At 40.9% G+C, this 25,809-nt stretch overlaps 1 protein-coding gene across 2 annotated transcripts in view; it reads right to left on the reverse strand.

Annotated features, from left to right (window-relative positions):
* The window catches only part of LOC106061448 (protocadherin-9-like), a 70,452-nt gene that overhangs the window by 20,409 nt on the left and 24,234 nt on the right, over positions 1-25,809 (reverse strand). For both annotated transcript variants that reach the window (XM_056038876.1, XM_013219599.2), the window contains exons 2-3: positions 22,185-24,712; positions 20,564-21,042 (exon numbers count right to left, since the gene is read on the reverse strand). In XM_056038876.1, the coding sequence (XP_055894851.1) occupies positions 20,564-21,042; positions 22,185-24,489 (2,784 nt within the window). In that variant the 5' untranslated portion in view covers positions 24,490-24,712. The remainder of the gene's footprint in view (positions 1-20,563; positions 21,043-22,184; positions 24,713-25,809) is intronic.

Here is a 25,809-nt window from a genome sequence, read left to right on the forward strand (position 1 = left end):
AGTAATAACAGAAGAAAACAATGATAAGAAGCGTTTCCATGAATGTCAAGGACACCGTGTGGACGCCAGATGAAAAGAAGGAATATGATAAACAGATGGTAAGCATCAAACGAAATATGAAATTCCAGATGGTCGAATGTATAAGATATATGAATAATTGATGGCCGAAAGTGCAGAAGATGTGAATGACCACTTTAAATAAACTGGGAGATGGTATTAGGACTGCTTGGGACAGACAGTCATTAAAAACTTCTGGTCACTGACCATTTGACTGGCCGCAGCGGGACAATGTGTGGAAAAGGCGGGAGGGCTATTACCGGCGTCCGGCCGTTTTTATGGTCATCGCTGGACCTAGCTTTGTGAGGGGGAAAAAAAAAGACAGAGATAGTCTCTGACCAACGTCTCGCGCGAACAATGGTCAGCGGAGAGCGGTGAAAGTCGAAGCTGATGTCTGTGTGGTAGTGTGAACGTGTGTGTATGTGTGTGTGTGTGAATCGATGAAGAAGCTAAAAGACTCTAAAGACAGCTTTGGAAGCCATGTTGGACAAGCTATTTTTATATTTGCTATCCCATCGGGCGTTGAAAAAGGAAGCCCTCATGGAGTCTTTAGCTGCAAGGATCTCGGAGAAAGAGTTCTTCAACAAGGACCCATTACCCATGAGCCTCTTCCCCGGGACACTTCTCACTCATTGATCCCGACCCTCTTAACCCCTTTTCGAATGCATGATACTATTGACACCGTCCGCTCAATTTCAATTCTGTACGGTGCAGTACCGGACTTTTTTTTTTGTCCGAGACCAGATCAATATGTCTATAAACCCAGGTCCATCAACCAGGGGCGTAGCTAGGAATTTGCCATCGTTTGGGGGGGGGGGGGGGAGGAGGGGGTCCGGGGGCTTAACCTCTTTGGGGGCCCTGCATTTTGTGTAGTATTTAATTTTTAATGTAAAAAACACTTGAGGAAGCCCCCCTCAAGTAAGGGCCAAGGGGGGATTTTCAAATTCTCCCCCTCCTCCCCCCACCGTAGCTACGCCACTGCCATCAACCCTCCTCAACCAACTTGAGAACATCTCAAAGACTCCATGAAGCGGATGCAAGGAGCAGAACGCCGGAACTCTTCATCCCACCACTCAGAGGGTCTCAATATGTTGTCGGGGGAACACCTTTGTTGGTGGGGATTAATGCTTCTCGTCATCTATGAACTGAAACTTAAGAAAACTCAAACAGGGCTGGCAACATCATTAAAACTTAAAAACACTGCATCATAAAATTCGTTGAAAGACATAGCCACATGGTAACTAGCAAAGGGAAGTCACTACAGCAAGCCAGGAACAATAACTCTTCTGAACTGAGTACGAAAAAAAAAAGGGGGAAGAAACAAAAGAAGAAGCCGAGATGAAAGGTAGAAATAAGTGGAAATGGTAGAATCGGGGGGGGGGGGGGGGGAGGAAGAAATGGTTCAACGGCAAGTCGACTTCTACATGACAGGGCGTTTTGCCCCGTCAGCGTCTCTACGTGGGTGGAATGAAGGATTCTATCATCTGTCCGTGCCAATCTGTTACCGGAGTTACAGAGCGATGAGACTCAATCCGCGGTGCTTTGCGTGGAGAATGGGCTTGCAATTCAACACTAGGGTGGTCGCAGAGGGATTGCAGCTTCTGATATTATTTATATATTGCATATGAAATTCTATATCATTAGGCGCTTTATACGCTTATAGTTGCCATGAGAATATAGTTTTTATTATTGAAGAGTCCGAAGAATACAGAAAAGTTCAGTATTTCACATGGCTTCTCACAGAGACCCAACTGTGACATACTTATTTTGCTACCATCACTCAGACCATACCCTTTGCCTGTCGATCGATTTATACATTTCCTATGAAGGCTATAGCTAACTTTATGCTTAAAATATTCAGTTAGTTTGCTTTTAATGAAAAAGTTATTCCTGTACAGAATATTTTTTTTTAAAGCCAGTTTGACAAACTTTTTGTTTTGATGGTTCATCAGGCTTTGTGATGAATTCCTTTGCCTCTGTCATGAACCATGTGTATGTGAAATATTAGATATCATTGTTATAAAGTAGTCTGTTTTCTTTCAAGAGTGTGATCACAAAAATAGCAACTTTGTATGCAATCTACTCAATACCTAAACAGAGTTTGTTATGCAAAGATAGACTACTTTATTTAGTATCATATGTGGAGGAGTGCACACTAGAAAAAATATGGACAGAGACATTATTGTAGACACTTAGATTAGTTGTAGACTCCAATGTTTAGTTAAAATGCTAGAGTTACAAACTTCACAAACGGAAGTCAGTTCTAAAGAAATGTAGCGTTGTTTGTGTCCGCGTTTGTGTGTTTCTATGGTGACGGTAGGAAGAAGTTAGCGATGATGAATGATGCAAGATAGGTGGCATTGTTGTCAGCGGTCCTAGTTAGGACAGACGACTCCAGAACGTTAGATTGAAAAGAAGTGTTATTGTAGTTTAAAAATACCATTTTATATTATTACTAAAGTATACTATATTTTTTTTGCATTTCATCACAAGTTTCTTTTGTCTATATTATAATAAAATAATATTTAATATAGCTCACAAAAGAAGTTATTCAAGTTAATTTAAATTTTACAAGTTAAGATTTAATACGCCTGCAGCGGTTTAGTTGTTAGCCAACGACCCTCAACAACAAGCGTAAGTTAAACGTAGTCTTATGATGTGTCCAGCATCGTATGTCCAGCAGGCAATGATCAGGCTTGAAGGTTTGCGTGCTAACGGTCATCAAATTCACGGACACTTTTTTTTTCACTTTTCTTTGTATTTTAGTCTTTAAAATTCCCTATGGTCTCATTAGGTACTATAGTTTTCCCTTGTTTTCAATCAATCTAGTTGACACTCATCACTAAGAACAACAACAAAAAATGTCCCAAGGAGCTCGTCGCATCAGGATGCAAATTACTTGTCCTTGATCTGACTCCTAGGTGGCCCCTAGTCTTCATAAACTTAAACAGTCTTCACAGTCTCAAATACACAATGGACTCAGGTATTCATAAATCAAGACATGGTTTTTACAGCCTTAAGTACAAAATGGCCTCTAAGTGGCCCTTCATCTTCATAAGCCGATGCATGGTCTCCACAGCATCAGGTGCAATATGGGCCTCAGGGGTGGCCCCGAGGTCTCCATAAACATGGGCATGATCTTCAATGGCCTGGGAACATGAAGAGGAAGTAAGCAGGATGTTCTTTTAGCGCGCCGTGTGTTCTTAGTGCCGCATCGTGACAGTATTCCACCCACACAGCGCACCAGCTTGCCCCTACCACAACATCTGCCCCGTAACCAACTACTACTAATAAACTTATTAAATGAATAATTTTCACTGGGGCATAGCCACGTCACGCCTGTTAACCCTACTACTTTATCCGCGCAGCCAGACTCCAGCCCACATCCAAATAGAAGCTATATAAACAAAAACACTATTTAAAAAGAATTTAGTTTTAATGACCTAGGATTATTTTCTCTGATAGCATTTCAATGTTTCACCGTAACTCTATAATTAAACCACAAAGCAGACGTCGGTTCTAGAATATGAACGTCTGACAGAGCACTAGGTGAAAGTCTCTCCCTCCACCCTGCTATCCCCCACTCCCCCTCCAATCTCGGCGCCTCTTTTCGCTTCCATCTCTCATTTCTCCAAAACACTAGAGGCTTCAATTTAAAAAAAAACAACAACAACAAAAAAAAGAGAAATAAAATCGTGACGAGAAGTCTTTAAAGAAGAAACTCCCTAACCTATATATTGTAATAAAAACTGCATCGCCAGGCGTGAGCAGTCAGTCACGTGTTTGCCTTCCTGAAGGGCCTGATGGACTAGTTGAGCAAATAATTACCGCAGAGGTGCCAGTGTTTTCCCAATTTGCTGCGATCTCACGTCGAGGGCCGGCCGATGGGGGTGCTGGGAAAACGAACTGCTTTTATACTTTTCCCTGAAACTTGAAATTCCCCCCCCCCCTTTAGAGAGTGTTTCAAAGTATAGGAATCCTCCCCCCCCCCCCCCAAATTCATCCTCTCTCTTTCATCCTCCGTCTAACGCCGGGCATTTTTTTTTATTTCATCGTTAATGATTATTATAATACTGAATGACGTATTACTGCAGCAGCAGACGTGACCCTCTTTGAGTTGACAGGTCGTAATTTGTCGTTAATAAAACTATTTGGAAAAGTTCTTGCAAAAAAAAAAAGAGAAAAGAGAATTCTTTTTGAACAAATTATTTTTCTAAATCAAAGTTAAGCCCAGAGAAGAGATCAAATGGTTGAGAGAGGCTTTCTTTTCTTTTTTAAAGTTGTTTTCTTTTAATTGAAGTCCAATTTATATTCCCGCGGTTTTTTTTTTCCCTTCTTTGACATATAGATCTAGGTGTAGTCTGCAATCCATCATTTTGGTTTTACAGAGAGTTATTCCCCTTATCTATTTTTAAAACTTCAATTATGACAAAATATGAAAATCAACTAACAAATATTTTAAACATTTTAGATGCAACCAGAAACACACACACAAATAATTCGACAAATTACTCACGCGACTGATATAAATAGCCTACATTATTGCTGGTAATGTTATTCTAATATTATAATATCGTTCAATTATAATATCCTCCTAGTTTTATTTCATTCAATTATAATATCCTCCTAGTTTTATTTCGTTCAATTATAATATCCTCCAAGTTTTATTTCTCTCAATTATAATAACCTCCTAGTTTTCTTTCGTTTAATTATAATATCCTCCTAGTTTTCTTTCTTTTAATTATAATATCCTCCTAGTTTTATTTCGTTCACTTATAATATCGTCTTATAACTGTAAAGGAGGTAGTTGGTGGATTCTGGTATTTGCAGTTTGGAAGCTGAATCCTATCAGTCAGCTCATTATTGTTGTTATTTGTATATTGCTGTTTATGTTATTTGCATTGCTATTTAAAGGGTAAGAAAGTTTTCTTTCTCAGGATTACAAATTTTTAATTGGACCAATGACAGGTGGGTTGCATGAGAAAGTGACATGACAAGCAGGTTGCAAGACAAATCTTATCTTATCTTATATAATACAGACGTTACTTCAAAAAAGAAGATGATTACGTCCTACGCGTCATGCATTTAGTCATGCATATTAACCAATGACTTAAATTCTGCCAAGTCACTGGTTTTCCTGGCTAGCTCAGGCAACCCATTCCATGTTCTAATAGCGCTAAGGAAGAAAGAGCATTTGTACAAATTAGTCCTAGCATTTGTGTCTTTCTGCTTATTTTATTAAATTTTGTTTTTGTATTTGAAGATTATGGTTCAGTGTTTTATGTATAATTGCTACTTTACTTTTGAGACTTCTGTCCTGTAGGCTTTCTAAATTTAGTGATTTTACTAAAGGTGTTACTCTAGTCAAATGTGAATATTCGTTTGTTATGAATCTCACTGCTCTATTTTGTGTCTGTTCCATTCTCTCAATGTTTTTTTGAGTTGAGGGGTCCCAAACGGAGGAGGCATTTTCTATTATTGGCCTAACCAGGGCTAATGGGTTGTTTGACTGGCGGGCTGCATGATAGGACGGCTACATGAGAAGCATAGAGAAGAAGGATGCTCGAATAGAGGTCCTAGTTGATGAGGCATTGTAAATTATTATTATTATAGTTTTTATATAGCGCTACTTTCATGCTTATAGCATGCTCAGAGCGCTTTGGTCCAATCTCATTTGTGGACCAGTGGGGGGGAGGGGGTATCTAGGAGTTGGTTTTCCGTGCTGCCTTTAGGTGCTCAGTAAACGCAACTCTGCCCGAATCGGGTGTCGAACCTCGAGCCCCCTTCTAGGTAGCCAAGACTAGCCAAATTCAAGCCTCTCGACCACGCTTCCCACGCAATTCCCAAATTGTAAGTCAAAGATATGAAATATACTATTACGATATTTTTAGGTGAAAATGAACAGAAAAAGAACCTGAAAAAAAAAAGAAAAAGATTTGAAAGAATAAAAGTAAAAAAAGGACTAATTGTAGAGAGAATGGTTTGGGGGGGGGGGGGGCGATCGCAATTTGCCGAATTCACTGACCAAAAAAAAAAAAAAGATAATGAAAAAAAAAGTTGGGGGGGGGGGGGAGAGTGAAACTCGAAGCAGGTGCAAAGAAACTTAAACGTTAAGTGAAAATAAACATCTAAGGGAGGTAAAAAGAATTCGGCAATCGCGTATCGTAACACAGGAGGAGGGAAAACCACACAGTAAAGTGTGGGAGAGGCGGCACCACGGGGTGGAGGTGAGATGGGGGGGGGGATATTTTGGCAGGGAAAAGCTTAGAAAGGATAGGTATGGGGTGGGTGGAGGTATACAGACGTCAATTGACACAGCTTAATTAGTCGTTAAGAAATTACGTCTAAATCTCGTTTGACGGGACTGTAAACACCACGAGAGAATGGAAGATATTCGAGATTTGAGCGAGAGCTGGAATGAAACAAAAGACCTGACGTTTCCAGTAATTTCCTACTTTCTTTGTCCAGTCCATCAACAAATGTTTGGATATTTTGTTTCCGTGCTTTTGTCTATCAATATTTTTTATTCTAAGTTTTTATGTTTTCGTCATATTCTGTTTCTGTCTTTGGCGCTGTTTATGTCAACATCTACACTCATATATATGTTTATGTCCTTAACTACATATGCGCATCTTTTAAGTTCATGTATCTATTATCTATTGATTTTGTATCTATTATCTATGGTTTGCGAAAAGATCCACTCTGAAGTTTAAACAGATAAAAATAAAAAGGAGATGAGGTCTTTAAAGTGTAAACTTTAGGAGATTGCGGATGGTACTATACCGAGAGAACATCCTGGAATTTGTTTTGATACAAGTTGGAACATGTCTTCAGTGAGACTAGACTAAAAAATAGTATACATCGTCAAAAAAAAACAACAAAAAGCAGGCGACCCAAAGGCAAACCACGAATACGGTGGATTGATGACGACGTAGAGGTAGGTCTCGCATAGGGGATATCTGAATGGAAAGATGTATTGATGCAGACCCGGTCTGAATAGAAGAAAAATGTGTTGAAGCAGGCCGGGTCTGAATAGAAAAATGTGTTGAAGCAGGCCGGGTCTGAATGAAAAGATGTGTTGAAGCAGGCCGGGTCTGAATAGAAAAATGCGTTGAAGCAGGCCAGGTCTAAATAGAAAGATGTGTTGATGCAGGCCGGGTCTGAATGGAAAGATATGTTGATGCAAACCGGGTCGGAATAGAAAGATGTGCTGAAGCAGGCCGGGTCCTAATGGAAAAATGCTTTAAAGCAGGCCAGGTCCCTCTATGGGCTGTAGTGCCACTGGGATGGATGAATGCTTGGCCAAATCTGTCCTTGAAGATACTGAAGATTCACGCAGACAGGGACGCCAAGGGAAAATGGAGTTGACCGACCTGCCTGTTGATACGCTAAAGGAGATGGCTTCTGATCGGAAACAGTGGAGATATTTGGATGCGCACAGCGTCTCAACAGCCTCCTCTCCCATTCCCCCCACCCACACGGAATAAATCAAGGGTCCGTGGACAATAATACTACAAGATTTGTTTAAATGCAATTGTTTAATGTACAGACAGAATTGTTTTTAAAAAAAATAAACATAATAAGCTTTCTAAAACATATAGTATAAGGTACTTGTTCTGTTGTCACAGATTAATAATAAATTACTGTAGACGTTACTATTTAATAATGATAATAACGAGACTGTCTTTATCAAGATAACATAGATCTATAAAACTAACTTTTATTTCCGTCCGATTCTTTGCTTTCGCATAAAACATAAACAACAAACAATGACGTAATATCTTCTAATATTAGCACATCCTTCCTTTTGAAGCTATTATCACATCCTTCCTTTTAAAGTTCTTAATACTTATATTTACAAGGAATTTTGACAACTCGACCACTTCTGGTTGTCTTGACCGGCACAGCAAGTTCTCTAGATGTTGGTTTATAATTGTCTGTTTCGTTTGTTCTAACAGTTTGCTGTTCATTGTCTTCGTCGGTGTCATAGTACCCAGAGATGTCTTCTTCGTAGCTCTTGTTTAAAAACCGTTGATTTCGTCTGTATGTTTTCCCATCATTTGTCTTTATGATGTAAGATCTGGGTGATGGATGTTTCTTAATGACGACTGCTTTCTGCCATGTTTGTCCTAGACGAACTCTCACCTTCTCCCCGACAGAGTAGTCTTTAGGTAACCTTGCTTTTCAATCGTATTTCACTTTGCTTTTCCTCTGTCGTTCGTTGAGTAATGTCTCTGCATTTTCAGCTACCGATGGTTTAAATAGTTTGGGATCAGTTGGAATGATGTCCCTGAGTCTTCTACTCATCAGCAGTTGTGATGGCGAATAAAGCAGTCCGCTTATCGGAGTATTTCTATACTCGAGCATAGCGAGATATGGATCTTTCCCACTTTTGTATGCTTTGTTAAATATCTGCTTTACGATACCAACATAAACCTCACTTTGTCCATTTGATTGAGGGTACCTGGGACTTGCTGTTGTTATCTTGAAACCCCATTCAGAAGCAAACTCTCTATATTGATAGCTATTGAATGGCATATTGTCGCTCACTATTTCTTCTGGTATGCCATGTCTAGCAAAAATACCTTTCATTGCCCTGATAACACATTCTGCTGTTTTGTTCTCCAGTCGTTTTATTTCAGGGTATTTAGAGAAATAGTCCACAACAAGCAAATAGTCATTGTTCCACCATTCAAACAAATCTGTCGCAACCTTTTTCCATGGTCTGTCTGGTACAGCATGAGGTAGCAATTTTTCCTTCACATTATTTCTTTTGAACGTTGCACATGTTACGCATTTCATTATTGTCGAAAAAATATCTTTGGACAATCCTGGCCAAAACACACTCTGTTTTGCCTTGGATCTGGTTTTCTCAAGACCAAAATGACCTATGTGCAACTTGTCGAGAATTTCATTTCTCATACTTGAAGGAATTATAATTCTGTTCTCATAAAACAATATTCCATTCTCTTCATGAATACTGTCTTTAAATGACCAATACACTTTCACTGTTTCATGAACTTGAGTTTTTATCTTTGGCCAACCTTCTCTGACATAATTAATTACAAGTTTTAATTTAGCATCAGATTCAGTTTTCCTTCTAATTTCAATAATCTTCTGATCACTTCCCGGAAACTGTGCTGTTGCGCTATGAATTCTCATAACCATGTCATTTTCCATCTTTCAGATAGATTACCGTCTAGTGACAACGGTTTAGGAGGATCGAATAATTCCATTAATCGTACAGATTCTAGATTCTATGTCTAGATCTAGATCTAACAACATGAACTAACGACACCACAAACTAATCACAAATTCCCTCAGATGTTCATGCTTTTACAATCTTATTTGAGTTAAAATAAATTAATATATTTAATGCACACTGATAAAATTGTTTAACATTAAAATTTGTCTAATTCTGCTTTAAAACAACATGACCAAACAAACAAAAAATAATTCAGCTCGTCATTGAAACTGGTATGTGCTATCCATTGAGCTACTTGGTGTTGAATTGTTCAAGGAACACACACTTACATGCATTATCTATTCTATTGAATTTTAATAAGTGAATGACACATGCCAGTATTCAGTAGATCTAGTCAATAATACACATAGGCTATACTGTTTCTGCAACCAAAATCGCTAGTATATTTGACAATATTTAACTATTATTATTATAATGGCTGTTATATAGCGCTACATTCATGCTTATAGCATCCTCAGAGCGCTTTTGGTCCAATCTCATTTGTGGACCAGTGGGGGGAGGGTATGGTTACCTAGGATTTGGTTTTCCATGCTGCCTTTAGGCGCTCAGTAAACAAAACTCTGCCCGAGTCGGGTGTCGAACCTCGAGCTCCCTTCTATGTAGCCAAGCGCACTTGGCCTCTCGACCACGCTTCTTACTATTATCGTAGGGAACGTAATTAAAAGATATAGATGTATGTTGATTAAACAAAAAAACATGTCAACAGCAACACACGATATGGTGGGCAGAAACACATATTGTAGGCCTACTTCTTTGTAGGATATGGACAAGATCTAGTTCTAGAATCTAGATTAGTGGAGCCTAGTAGATCTAGATCTAGAAGAAGCTTATTGTATTGGTATTAGGAGAAAAACATCTCGAATGGCTACGAGACTAAGACTTTTTAGTGTCCCTAAAACCCACATTAAAATGCTAATATCTAAATAACGGCTTAAAAGTTATAGAAAATATTTTGCATAAATGTTTTCTTAAGCATTATATTACAGAAAACAAGTATTGAAACGGTTTCTGTGATTGACCCCAAAACCTCTTCAGTTGGTCTTTAACACTGAGTAGTTATGTCGTAGAAACCATAGATCTACGCAAGCTACAACGCGCAGTCTGTGATTCATTAATTTGGGCAATTTGGGGCTACAACGTAATTGAATAATATTTGTTTTCAATTACAATGAGGCGAGGAAGAGTGGGGGTGGGTAGGGGGGCCGGCAGGAGGGAACACCACCGCGCAGTGGGAGGGGCAGCACTAAGTCGGATGTTTTGAGAAGCCTGGATGTCGAGGGTAAGGTAACATGGAGACTGGTGCTGCCCCCGTTGTAGGTGAGGAGCTATTTATCCAGGGAGCGAAGTGAAGTCTGAGCCTTGGAGTTAGGAGGTGCCAATCTATGTCGCGTTTTTTTGTTTTGTTTTGACTCGACAGTCTCAACATTTGGATTAAAACAACAATTTAGGGGGAGAGAACGAAAAGGGAGATAAAAATGGGAAGAAGAAGAGAAAAAAAAAGAGGAGAGCCTTTATTTCACACAGACACACACACACACACACGGTGCTAAGGTGAGGTACTTGTGTGGAGATGTCTCGCTGAGATTGGGAGGGAGCGCAAGTTAAAACTTCATTTTTTCTTCCCCTGAAGTCTAACTTTACGTATGAAAATATCCCATTTCGTCTTTTTATCTTTGCTCTATCCCAGCGTTTGATGTTGTGGAACAACTAGAGTCGAAGGAAGATATAAAAGCTTCTTAAACTCGTCTTTAATAAAACAAAAGATGAAATGAGAATGCATTATGCCAGAGTTTCCGAAACTTGTGTTCTGCGGAACCTTAGTGTTCCAGGAGGCCTGAATGAATGTTCCATGAACTAGCAAAAGAGAGAGACAGAGACTCAGTGGGAGAGAGAGAGCGAGAGAGAGAGAGAAGAGACACAGAGAGCGAGACAGAGACAGCGGGAGAGAGAGAGACTCAGAGAGAGAGACAGAGACTCAGAGAGAGAGAGAGAGAGAGAGAGAGACTCAGGGAGAGACAGAGAGATAGAGACAGAGAGAGACAGACTCAGAGACAAAGAGAGAGAGACTCAGAGAGAGACAGTGAATCAGAGACAGAGAGAGACAGAGACAAAGAGAGAGAGAGACTCAGAGATAGAGACTCAGAGAGAGACAGAGACTCAGAGAGAGAGAGAGACTCAGAGAGAGAGACAGAGACTCAGAGACAAAAGAGAGAGAGAGAGACCCAGAGAGAAAGAGGAATAATAAAAGAATGTGAAATCAATTCTGAAATCGGAGAGAATGCAAGAGAAGATAACTCAAGTTTTACATAGTAAATGTCGATCAAACAGACTTTAATGGTGTAGAAAATATTTTCTTTTTTTTTACCACTAACACTAAAAAAAAACACCCTCTCACATTTTTAGATACGTGTCACGAGTAAATGTCATCTAATATAAAAGTCAATGTGGAGGTTCCAAACATTGACTCTAAGAAAACACGCGTAAGGTCGTTCCATTCAAATACATAAAAACACCTTTAGCGTCGAGTTATCGCTCCTTGCCTGTATGTACTGTCAGACAACCGAGACAGGGGTGCTTTTCACCCCGTCAAAGTAGTCGCGCTAAGTGGTAATGCTAGACTCCACTGTTTAACTAGAGCTACTAGCGCCCTAATCGATCTCTGTGAGCAGCTCCCTCTCCCCCCACCCCCACCCCTCTTGCTGGTACCCAGATTCCTCCTCTTTTTTTTTCTCATTCCCCGCTAATCATAACGCGCCCCCGCCCCCCACACACACACGCACCGTTCTCTCTTCTCTATTTCTCTCACACAGATCTCGGGTTAGGCCGGAATTGAAAGCTAATTCTAGACAAGAGAGCCCGCGCGGGTCCGTGGATGTGTGGGGGACTCCACACCGAGGCTGGTCTAGTGAAGGTAAATGCCAAGGCCCGGGTCACAAAGCTGTTCAAACAGGGACGTCATGCCGGCCTGAATGACAACATGCGAAGGACTAAAAAATAAAAAGGGGAACCAGTATTTCAAACATAAATATTGACCCTAGCTCGCATGTTCTAATTGTCCCCTTGGCGGTCTCAGTTTGAGGACCGAACTACAAAGCTGTATGGTTTGTCTTCTTTTATTAACATCCCCCTACTCCTTCCCACTACTCCCCCCCCCCCACCATCAACAATACTTAAGTTAATTTTGTTGTCGGCTAACTCCAGTGTCCTCCCCCCCCCCCTCTCCTTGTTTTTGGACCATCTAATTAATCCACTTCATTTATCGACTGCTGTTTAGTCTGCTTCATCCCAGCACAAAGTTCCTTATCAGATTTGTTTCCTTGACTTCTGAATAGTATCCTTTATGATAAGTATTTTTTAAAGTGTTTTTATGTATAGTTCTGTTAGTCCATTTAAAATCCGCAAAAATGGTATTGCATTATTTCTAAACTTTGAAAATTAAAGATCATTACTTTTCTAAGAAATGATAGATTTCTCTAGATTCGGGGCGATACATGTGCTTGTTTTTAAATACGAATTATAGATGAAATAAATCTATTAATAATTAGAATTTATATCTTTTTATTGGCTAAAAATAAATATTCTTTTTAGTTCCCCTGAAAGTGTGGCTAAGCCTATTTGACAACGATATTGTGTTATTAATTGTGCACTTGTAAAATGTTTGTAAAATGTTTTACATGATTCGGATGTTCCTTCAGAGTTGAAGATGGTTTACTTCCTAGTCCAAACCTCCCCCAGGACTACGGGGGATGGGAGCGGGCAGGGTTTGAACCCTCGACCGTCGATAAATCCGAACGACAGTCCAGCGCGCAAACCGCACGACCAGGCAGCCATCCTAAGTTAGTGTTAAGCTTTTTTTTTTTCTAGACATAGCTAATTGCAAAGAACGTAAAGTTTCTATTCGATGTTTGTACCATAAACACTAAGATCATAGATACAATTTAAGTTGACGGTAAAGACTTCAAAGCGCCATCTCTATGGTGCTCAAACAAGGGAATTTTGGAATTGTGTTGTAGTTAGATGTTTTTTTTAGAAAACTGGCTGGAAAGGATTCGAACGTGTGCGTCAAAATTTCCTTCTTGGCCACTTATCGCAACTTCCATTTTTCTAGAAGGTTGGGTGGGAAAGGGGGGGGGGTAGGTTTAGCTTCAGTTTACATTGCAAGTTAAAGTCACGTGATTACGTTACATTGTACAGCAGACGACGTAGGGAAGCTCCGGTGACCGCGTGCGCGCCACTGCTTCCGAATGAATCCTATTGAAACCGTGTAGAGTTGAAAAATGAAAAACTTGTGATCGCATTATCTCCTGACTCTCAAACCCAAAGCTTTTAATTAAATTTCATCGATTTTATGTTTTCATGTTAGAGAGTACGTTTCTGAAAAAAAAAAGTTTCCTTAAAAATCTATTACGTTTTTTTTCCCCCCTTCATGTCTTTGAATTCAATGAAAGATGCGAATGCATTGAATAGGCACCATACGATGCATAGTGAATAGTTTTCATTAGCCACCCCCCTCCTACCCCCCATTCAGCGTTTCTTTCGTGTTATCTCGTGTATTAGCATCGCGATCAATGTTTAATTTTAGTGGACAAATTAGAATGACCACAAGTGACCTCTGGATGTTAAACACTGACCGGACCCCCCAAACAGTTATGGCAATATTGAGAAGCACACGAATAATTAGAGGCTCAGGGAACGGCTGGATGAGTCCCTAGTATCCAATCCGCCATCTCCCAAATCTCTTGGACTAGAACCAGGCACTGACCTCTCCCCAGCCCCACCCTCTTTCCCTCCCTATTTTCGGACCGTCCTTCTGTTCTAATCCCGCAGTGTCCGGTGGCCATGAACGTGACCTCACATTGGAAAAGCAAAGTTTGGAGAAAGTCTAATTGTCCACTCGAGGCGAGTCAGTCGCCTAAGAAAGCTCAATTTGGCCATCTCTGGCCAAATGGAATAATGGCTTCCTTTTAGTGCCTGCTGCAGTCGTGGAAACATTTGGTTGTCGCTGGCACATTGAAGAACATGACAGAGAACTAACAACGCCATACAGATGTGATACTTAAAAGATTGCGTTGGTTTTAATTGTGACTGGTTTCTGTAAAAAATAAAAGGTCTTTTAAACAATTCACCAGTACCACACACATTCTTGACATTATAAGGTCAATACTAAATCCCTTACGAGAATTCAAACTCGAGATTCGCAATTTTTAGCTAATTTTCGAAAAACAAAACCTATATTTAAATATAAAATCATTATTTCTTGTGTGTATTTCTCTGGACTAAAACTAGGTTTGTAGTCTTTATTCGTCGAAGAAGGCTCTGTTAGTTAGATGTTAATTAACGTTTGGACTGAAAGACAAGCCCAATTATTTACGTTCGATTTGTTTCTTTAGTAATTGGTGAAAATCAAAGGACAATTTGAAAACAGTGTCTCAGACTTTGGTCATGTTTCCCACAATTATTTCAACTAATGACTTCTATAAAACTGTAGGCCTATTGGAAGAGTTGTTTCTGCATTACATCAAAAGAGAATTAAGGCAACACAGTGTGTTTAACGGCGGGTTTAGCAGTGTGTTTAACGGCGGGTTTAGCAGTGTGTTTAACAGCGGGTTTAGGAATGTGTTTAACAGCGGGTTTAGCAATGTGTTTAACAGCGGGTTTAGCAATGTGTTTAACAGCGGGTTTAGCAATGTGTTTAACAGCGGGTTTAGCAATGTGTTTAACAGCGGGTTTAGCAATGTGTTTAACAGCGGGTTTAGCAGTGTGTTTAACAGCGGGTTTAGCAATGTGTTTAACAGCGGGTTTAGCAATGTGTTTAACAGCGGGTTTAGCAATGTGTTAAACAGCGGGTTTAGCAATGTGTTTAACAGCGGGTTTAGCAATGTGTTAAACAGCGGGTTTAGCAGTGTGTTTAACTAGAATATATATATAATATAATATATATATAAATTCGTCGTTGTATTGAAAGTCTTGGGCATATGGCATTATGATATCTATGTAAAAATAAATTCAACGCTTGAAAATGTGTCAGAAAACTAGAAACATCTTTTTTTTTTTAAAGCGAGATTCGCAATGAATTTGTATATAATACGATCCAAGAGTATTTTTCCATGCCATTTTGGTAGCCTGCTAAGCAGCAGAACACGTGCAAAGTCTTACAGGCAGACATTTGAAAATAAGACAAAATGGAGACAGACTTGTGGTGGGAAGTATAGAAAAATAGAAGACTAGGGCTCCAGACACGATAATGTCTAGTGTACGTACAACAAGAAGTGACCTCACACTAATTTGTGTCATGAAGGTAGTGAGAAAAAAATGTTTCCCCTTTATATTTTATTACAGTTTATGTCCATTTCTGTATCATTTCTACATTTCAGGTCACATCCTATATTTATCGACTTCTTTTTACTCAGCTTCATCCCAGCCCAAACTTCCTTAAAATATTTGTTGCGTTAACTTTTGAATTGCATTCTTTATGATTAGAATTTTTAACAGTGTAGTCATGGGATTTTCATGATTGAGGCATATCTCTCATAGCTCTGTATTAAAACGACTTGCCCAACTCAAACCAGATTTCCGAAGCATCTACTTTCTCTGTACAGACTTTGTCACGTGAGTCACAGTCTTTAACCTTTTAAACAGACGTTTTATTTTTCTTCTTTCGTTAATGTCCTTCGAAGACATTCTGGAAAACGTTGGATGCTCTTCCTTCTGAAACATGGGCGGCATCTCGTTTATTTTCCCCGCCACTTCTCCGTCAAGAAGAATTGCAAGAGGTTCCATATTTGTTCCTTATAGTTCGCATATAAGACTCCTTCCTGTAGACGATCTTCTTTTTTCTTCTTCCTCATAGGGTCTGTAGCAGAAGTGGAAATAAACTTGAACGCCTAACCTATAAACTTGGCCATCAAAAGATTTCCTTTACATCCGGGTTACCCTCCAGGTATGCAGGCGTAAACAAATAGGAGGACCTACACTAAAGCGCGAAAAGGTAAAAAAAAGGGGTGACGGGGGTGGAAGGGGAACTCTGTTTTAATGGCACCATCCGTGTATATTCTGACATTATAGGATCCGTCTTTCAAAGCCGGCCTTTGAAGACGTCTGTTTGTAGCAGACGCAATTACATATCTGAAATGTGGAAGCTGGAGAAAGTGAGTATCTGAAATGTAGACCACTAGAAAAAACAAGAGCGATAATTTCTTCCAACTATGCGCACGGTTCTTCCTAGAAGCAAAGCGGATACATCAACACATTACGAAATTAGCTTTATGTTTATTATTCTATAAGGACAAGTTGTCTGCCTGTCTCGTTGTTTTTCGCGCTCATTTTCTAAACGTGTTTATCTCCTCCTGAATGTACCTTTTGGCTGAGTTGTCTACACTTGGCGTGACGAAAAGCTAAAAAAAAAAATCCATAATTTCTGTTCACTTTTTTTTCTCAACCGTACCTTAAAATACTAAAGGGGGTGGCATATATATTTCTGGGGCGGGGAAGGCTGGTTCAGACAAATAAATAGCCTCAGAAGGGTAAGTTCCGACTTCAAGCACAGGGTGGGCCTATGTATAGCGAGACAAAGGTAAGTGGTGCACGACTCCACGATGTGACCAACCGAGAATTTGATGCTCGGTACTGAGTAAATATGACATTCGACTGATGTACTGGAACGGGAGAACATGCGTGGCCTGCATTGTTTCTTAGAGATGATGGTGGTGTCAAAACAGACAAGAGAAAATACCACTAAGCATAAGCCCACCATCAGCGGGCTGGCATGAATTGTGTCGCAGTTGGACGGATGTGTCGCAGTTGGACGGATGTGTCGCAGTTGGACTGATGTGTCGCAGTTCGATGGACGTCCCATGGTTAGAAACAAAATGTGTCAGCTTATATAGGTTGGACGGATGTGACTGATTAACAAGTTGTTTCTGGGCAGGATGAATGTGTCGCATTGACAAGATGTGTCTCGGATGAATGATTGTGTCGGATTGACAAGATATGTTTCGTCTGAACGAATGCGTTTGATTGGCAATATGTGTCTCATAAGACTGGCAAGATGTGTCTCATAAGCATGGCAAGATATGTCGCATAAGACTGACAAGATGTGTCTCATAAGACTGGCAATGTGTGTCTCAAAAGACTGACAAAACGTGTCTCATAAGATCGGCAAGATGTGTCTCATAAGACTTGCAAGATGTGTCTCATAAGACTTGCAAGATGTGTCGCATAAGACTGGCAATGTGTGTCTCAAAAGACTGACAAAACGTGTCTCATAAGATCGGCAAGATGTGTCTCATAAGACTTGCAAGATGTGTCGCATAAGACTGGCAAGATGTGTCTAATAAGACTGACAAGACGTGTCTCATAAGACTTGCAAGATGTGTCGCATAAGACTGGCAAGATGTGTCTAATAAGACTGACAAGACGTGTCTCATAAGACTTGCAAGATGTGTCTCATAAGACTTGCAAGATGTGTCGCATAAGACTGGCAAGATGTGTCTAATAAGACTGACAAGACGTGTCTCATAAGACTGGCAAGATGTGTCTTATAAGACTGGCAAGATGTGATGTGATTGTTATTCCTGTTTTAAGCTAAGTCATGTTAAGCAGATGCCATCTAAGTATCATGTCGACAGGATTGGTGTTGATGTGCAATAGATGACCACCATCATGTCGACAGGATTGGTGTTGATGTGCATAGATGACCACCATCATGTCGACAGGATTGGTGTTGATGTGCAATAGATGACCACCATCATGTCGACAGGATTGGTGTTGATGTGCAATAGATGACCATCATCATGTCGATAGGATTGGTGTTGATGTGCAATAGATGACCACCATCATGTCGACAGGATTGGTGTTGATGTGCAATAGATGACCACCATCATGTCGACAAGATTTATTGATGCAGGTATAAATTACGTAATAAATTAGGCCATGTAGACTGTTCACACTGAGCTTTGCATCAACTCAGCAGTAGGGGCCTACGATGTCAGTATGGTGTGTCATATGTGTCGGCTGTCCTATATGTTGTTGTTTTTTTAGTAATGTGATCATCACACTCTAAACTTTGTTATGTATCTTGTAGATGTCATGTGTCTCGATCTTTAAAAAAAAAGAGAAGATGGCCAGGAGTTTGTCAGTATAATAAGAACGGTTGAGTGGCGGTTTGTATCGTTAAGGAAGCAGTAAATCTGTTTTGGCTAGATTATTAATATTTGGCTTGACTTTAATGTGTGTACCTTGGCTTGCTGTATATATTTTACATTTACAGACAAATTAACTGTCAAAAAATCCTTTGGCAACCTCACTAAATAAGGACCTCCATGAAACATAGTACTCAATATTTAAGTCAGGCTGTCTAAAAGACGCCATCCTCCCCTTTTTTAAAACCTAATATAGATAGATAGATAGATAGATAGATAGATAGATATAGATAGATAGATAGATAGATAGATAGATAGATAGATAGATAGATAGATAGATAGATAGATGGATGGATGGATGGATGGATGGATGGATGGATGGATGGATGGATGGATGGATGGATAGATAGATAGATAGATAGATAGATAGATAGATAGATAGATAGATAGATAGATAGATAGATAGATAGATAGATAGATAGATAAGAATATAAAACTACTGAAAAGATAGATAGATAGATAGATAGATAGATAGATAGATAGATAGATAGATAGATAGATAGATAGATAGATAGATAGATAGATAGATAGATAGATAGATAGATAGATAGATAGATAGATAGATAGATAAGAATATAAAACTACTGAAAAGATAGATAGATGGATAGATAGATAGATAGATAGATAGAATGATAGATAGATAGATAGATAGATAGATAGATAGATAGATAGATAGATAGATAGATAGATAGATAGATAGATAGATAGATAGACAAGAATATAAAACTACTGAAAACGCCCAACGCATCTCTGTTCAAATGACTTTGGTTCAATTCTAGTATAAATACATACACCGTATCGTTTTTCAAACATTGAAACCAGGTATACGATGATGTATAGAGAATAACACCGGACATAAGTGTCAAAATTTGTATTTTAACTGTTCTGCTATTCGTACAGACAAATAGACAACGGGTGATACTAAAAATTCTCCTGTTTCGATATTTCGACTCTGCTCGTCTCTATGCAAAACAAACAGTCGAGGTGCCCGCTTCCTTCAGAAAATAGCGCGAGGTTCTCCGAGGCCCCCGGTGCACGTGCGAACAACGGAAGAAGTCAAGCCAGCGCTGCCTCCTCTCCTAAGTAGAGTTATTTCACTTGGGTGCCCTTCAAGCGGGGGCGCCCTGAATGTCGGGGCGTCTTAAATTCTCTCACGGTCAACAAGAGTGGCACACATCTGGTCGCGTCGAGCCTTGAGGGAGGGGAGGGGGTGCAGGTCAGGAGGGGGGAGGGAGACGAGGTGTTTGGCGAGTACTTCAACTCCACCCCCCCCCCCCCCCCCAAGTTTTCGGTCTTTTTGGTGATGCGGTCAACAAGTCTTGGAGAGTGTACTGTTAGTGTCGTAAGAGGTGGGAAGTGAGTGGGAAACGAGGCTCTGGCTCCGAGGGGGGATTTCTGGAACAATCGACAGGAATGAGCACTTAATTGCTGACACGATGATCGGCAAATTGTGACGTCTGATGGGATGTAGGCAAAGGTTAAGAGTGCCTGGTAGTCAGTCTTGTCGGAACTATTTATAGAATTATTATTTTTTTTTATTTCTCTATGTCAGTTCAGAAGGGAGTCACGTGAACTTGTTTTGTTGTTGTTGTTTTTTTTTTGTTGTTTTTTCAAACTATCTACATTTATGAAATTTGTATTTAAAAGGGCAAGGAGAAATGCTGAAAACAATTGAAGTAAATTATATTTATAGATTGACAGGCAAAGTTTTTCTAAGAGAGTCCTTCACATGCTAAACATCCAACATCAATTAAACTTCATATTGGAAGAACTGCCACCATTTTAAAACGCATAAATAATGAAATAAGGTTATAATTTAATATTTTTTAAAATTAAGGATTAATTTTCCAAAGGGTCCAATCTTACGGTGAAATACGCGAGGGAAATATAATAGTAAAGATGTAATTACGTCTATTTTAGTTCACCATAGAGGCGCGTTTTTTGGAAGAGGCTGATGTAATTTAGAGGCTGATGTAATTTAGAGGCTGTTATAATTTAATCTAGCGGCTATAGTTCTCGTGCCGCGCCATGTAGAGCTTACCTGAGAGGAAATGACGTCACTGGCTTTGTTGATGCTCCCGCTTGAAGGGGAAAATCCGAAGCGAGAGTCGTTGATTTTCTTCTTCTCTCCCTTGCCGTCTACGTCTTCGCGCAGGTCGTGGTCCTCGCTCTCCCCGTGGAAGTTATCCATCTTGATGGGGTCCACGAAAGCGGTGACCACCCGGCTGTTGTGGAACTGCATGGCGCCGGAGGGCTCCATGTGCCTGGAGGCCTTGCGCCTCCGGTCCAAGCGCCGCATGATGACGATGACCAGCAGGATGGTCACGCTGAGAAGGACGGTGATGCAGACCAGGGTCAGCGCGATGACGATGTACTGGTCGCCGTTGCCGCTGCCGCTGCGCGAGGCCGCCGTGCCGTTGCCGCCCTGCACGTGGATGAGGAGGGTCCTGACGTCATACAAAGGAGGGTTTCCAGAGTCCTTGATCATGACGGATAGCTTGTACGTCCCCGCATCATTGGCTGGTGACGAATACAGAAAATATTGAAATTAACTCTACATAATGGCTAATTTTGAGTGTAGACCAGGGGTTCTCAACCTGTGGGTCGCGACCCCTTTGGGGGTCGATTGATTTTTTTTGCCAGGAGTCGCCTAAGACCATCAAAAAATGTGGATTGTTATTGCCTACTCTTCTGTTGCTGTATGTGTGTGTGTGGGGGGGGGGTCGTGCAGAGTGGGGGGGGGGTGTAAAAAGGGTCGGCGAGCATAAAAGGTTGAGAACCGCTGACTGTAGACTGTAGACTCATCTGAAGTGTAGAACCATGCTCTATGCTAATCAACATTAAATTAATTATCTGCTGACTTAGCGCTATTTCTTTTAAATAATTACTTGCAATAGTTGAGTAGCCGAACACACGGTGCAGATAATAATAATAATAATTTTATTTATAAAGCGCTGTTAACAAACAAAATGTAGGCTCAAGGCGCTGTGATAACATTACAAACACAAACACGAGAGCTTAAATGACAAACTAATCTAAAAAAGTTTTAAACGGGTAGGTCTTAATGAGCTTCTTAAAAGTAGTGTAGCATGTTGTCTGAGATCAATGGGGAGTGAGTTCCAAACCTTTGGAAATGAAAATATAAGATACAGATAAGGGACACTATAACGTGAGGATTAGGCGAGTGAAAGTTGTTCGTTATTGCGGCTCGAACTTTTAAAAGGGTTACAGATTTTTATTTCTTTTATTAAAAACAAAGAGTAAATAATTAGTTACTATAGTCACACAATCTCGTATGTCAATAGTATAGAACTATATGGAAATGCAGTATTTCTATAGATAACAAAGTAATAGAAAGTTGTAATGTACACACATTTGGCATTGTCAATATATAAATATAAATAGGCTCAATGTTTTATGTCGCCTTTACTCTGTTGTCACAATCTGATATGCTTTCTGTATTGTTTATTGAAACACACACATTCTTAAAAACCATCCCGATTTAAAGAAGCAATTCTATAATATCCTAATTATTTTGTTTATAACAAAAAATTCTCTTTAAAAAAATATAGTAGAAAAAAAAATTAAAACAAACTTGTCTTTACTTTGATATATCCAATAATAAATTACTTATTACAGAGGCGTATCTACTAAAAGCTTACCATTTAGTCCACGTGTCCGTATGACATCCCCTGTCCTCTGGTCAACATCAAACCTGCCGCTGTCGTTCCGGGCCGTCACGGTGAAAACGATCCTGCCGTTCTCTCCGCTGTCCTTGTCCACCACCTCAAACGTCATGAGCGTTTCTGGGGTGTCAGAACCGGTCAAGGCCGTGAACACGATCTCCGAGACATTGGGGTGCAGCACTTGAGGGGCGTTGTCGTTCTCGTCCCGGACGTCGATGACCACCGTGGCCGTGGTGCTTAGAGGAGGAGACCCCCGATCTTGGACCTCCACCTCAAACTCGAAAGAGCTGGTCACTTCGTGGTCCACCATCTCCTTCAGAGACAGCGTACCATTGGGCTGCAGCAGAAAGGGGAGATCGCTGTCATCCACGCCTTGATAGCCTCCCGCGGCTGCTGAATCCTTCGGATTAAATCCATTGGAATCGCTTCTCCTGCTTCTGCCAGAACCTGGAACCAAAGAAGTCTCGAACTGACCATTCATTCCCGAGTCCAAGTCAGAGGCGGATAGATCTCCGATGATGGTGCCGACATCGGCGTATTCCGACATGGATATTGAAAAACGACTCTGCGCGAAGCGAGGAGCGTTGTCGTTCTCATCGATGATGTTGACTACTACTTCCAACTTGGCGGATCTCCGAGGAATGCCGTTGTCCTCGGCAATCACCATGAAATTGACGGATCTGCGTTTCTCGAAGTCGAAAGAGATCATCGCCTTGATGGCACCGGAGGTGGCATCGATAGTGAACTCCCCTTCGTTGATATCAGCCAGCCTGTAGCTAACGCGACCATTCGGTGTATCTGGGTCATCTTTATCTACAGCCGTCGGCTTTGCGATGAGGAGACCCACCGGGTTATTTTCTTTGACTCTAACCTGTAGAACTTTATCTGGGAATTCCGGGGCATTGTCGTTTTCATCGATGACCTTGACCTGGAATGTTTTGGACGTGCTTAGAGAAGGCATCCCAGCGTCGTAGCATTCGACGGTGACGTTATGCACGCTGGTCAATTCTCTGTCCAGAGGCTTGGCCACGATGACCTTATACTCTTTTACGTCGTAGCTCTGGAGCTCGAAGTAGCCTCCAGCAGAGGTCAGGTTGCACTGGACGATCCCGTTGGGGCCGCGATCGGTGTCCTTGACCAAGATGTGAGCAACGGCGACCCCCAGGTTGGCATACTCCGAGACGGAAGAAAAGTCGTTGCTGGACAGGAAGCTGATGACTAGTTTGGGAGGGCTGTTGATGGTGTCTTTCACTGTGATGGTCACAGTGGTAGTCGTTGTGAAAGGGGGATCACCTTGGTCACTGGCCTCAACATCGACCTTGTACACCTCTGTTTCTGCCGTCTGGAAGTCCCCCATCAGCCTTAGCTCGCCTGACGTATCTCCTATTGAGAACATTGAAAGCACTGACGATGACTGTCTGCGACCTAGATTATACCTGACCTGACCGTTCTTTCCAGCGTCAGCGTCGGTAGCCACGAGCGTCATCAGAATAGACCCCGGAGCTAACGTTTCGTCCACCACCTTGGAGTAGCTGTCTTTGGTGAAGACGGGTGCGTTGTCGTTGACGTCATCCACCACGATGTCAAGGTCCAGCACGCCTTCTTTCGGGGGCGACCCGCCATCGCGTGCAATGATCTTGACGGAGTATTTACTCACAGATTCTCGGTCTAGCTCCTTCACTACCCTGAGAAGCAGGTTGGAGCTAGGAATTGAGTAGACTAACTCGAAAGGGCCTTCTTTGGGGACTATCTCATACTCTTTCAGGGAGTTATTTCTCCCGGTGTCTTTGTCTTGAGCAGAAGGGAGCGGGAAAGTAGATGGCACCTGAACTGATTCCGAGATGGTCAGCGTGGTCTGGTTGACCTTGAACTGGGGCGCATTATCGTTGATGTCCACAATGTCCACGTTAATGGTCACCTTGCGGAAAAACTGGTTCTGCGTTGACTGAATGGCCACCTGTAACTCAAGAACGCAGTTTACGTCGTACGGGCAAATATCCTCCCGATCAAGAAGCTTTGTTGACACCGTGAGCGCTCCGGTTCTGAAACCCAAATCGAATTGATCGTTGAACTCAGAATCCGCATTTAAAAAACTGAACCTCATCGATGCCAGGTTAGACTGAGCTACCAGATTGGCTAGCTCGATGGACTCGGCTATATTACCAACCAGCGTACCCGCGGGGCTTTTTTCTAGTATGGAATAATTAACTTCGGCGGCCAGAAGAATGTGAGCCGAACGTAAAATTCCCAGAGCCAAAATTAATATTATTTGGCCACTCATCTTGGATTTGGTCAAATGTAACAAGTGTTGAAAAGAGGAAAACGAGTCGGGTCAATACATTAGAGAAGATTGCATGATCTCTTCAGTGTCATCATCGCTCTCGCGAGAAGGCGAAGTTCAAATCCAGGAAGGCGTCCTCATCATGATACTTGATGGCGTTATTTACTGCACGCCCGAAGAGCCTCAATTTAACAAGAGTGCACTCCTGGCAAATAAAAAAAATCTGAAAGGAGAGACGAAATAAAAAGTTAGAAATGCAAAGAATGAGAACAATTAATTGAAATTCCTCTTTTTAAATTTCATTTTATATTGTTTCTTTTTTTTTTTCTTTCAAATGTGAATTTAAAAGCTGAAACACTGCCTCAGGTCATGAATTGCTGATGCCAATCAATCGTATTATCGTGTGGACCCCCATTTGCAAACCCACTCTCTCTGCGCCTTAATGCACAACTCTTCATCTAAGTTTAGCCCCCCCCCCTCACCCTTTTTCCTTTCTCAATCACCTCCTCATCTTCCCTCTCTCTCTATCTCCCATGCCTCCCTCTACTCCCTCTGCCGCCCTCCTTCGCCAACGTCGGCACTTCATCTTCTTACAACAACTGTCTTCCTTCACAGCACGCGCTGGCTGCTCAAATTTGCATAAAGTTCTTTCATTTATGCACATTTTTTTTTCTACTGCTGTTTTTCCTTTTTTCGCACCCGTCGCCTCCGGTCACCGATCTTCTTCCATCTCTCTCTCTCTCTCTCTCTCTCTCTCTCTCTTTCTCTCTCTCTTTCTCTCTCCCTCTCTCTGGCCACAAGGACTTCATTCTCATTGAGCTAGAAATCTCTGAGCTCATATCTTCAAATTCTGTCACTTGCTAATGTTGTGACTTACTTTCATGAATACGTTATTTTACTTCATGCACAGAGACAGACTTTTGAGACAGGCACAGCATAGACAGGCGAGTTGTCTGAAAGAGACCTATTAACCAGAGAGTAACAGAGAGAAAGAGAGATAGAAAGAGAGGGGAAAAGAGAGGAAGAAAGACACATACAATTTTGGAGGAATGTATTCTTTCAAGAATATCTCTAACAGTATTGTGTACGTAGACAAGAATAAACAAAAAAGGAAAAAATAGAAAGAAAGAAAGAAAGAATTTAAAAAGGCAAAAATGTTCTCAAGGGCAACAAATATTTATTTATCTTTAATAGTGTTCAATAAAATTTGTGTTGTATATGTACATAAGGGAGAGAGAGACAAAGAGAGAAAGATAGAAACAGAGAGAGAGGAAGAGAGAGATAGAGAGACAGAGAGAAAGAAAGAAAGAGAGAGCGAGA

This window comes from Biomphalaria glabrata, chromosome 8 (genome assembly GCF_947242115.1).
Source record: "Biomphalaria glabrata chromosome 8, xgBioGlab47.1, whole genome shotgun sequence".
In the NCBI taxonomy this organism is placed as follows: Eukaryota; Metazoa; Mollusca; class Gastropoda; family Planorbidae; genus Biomphalaria; species Biomphalaria glabrata.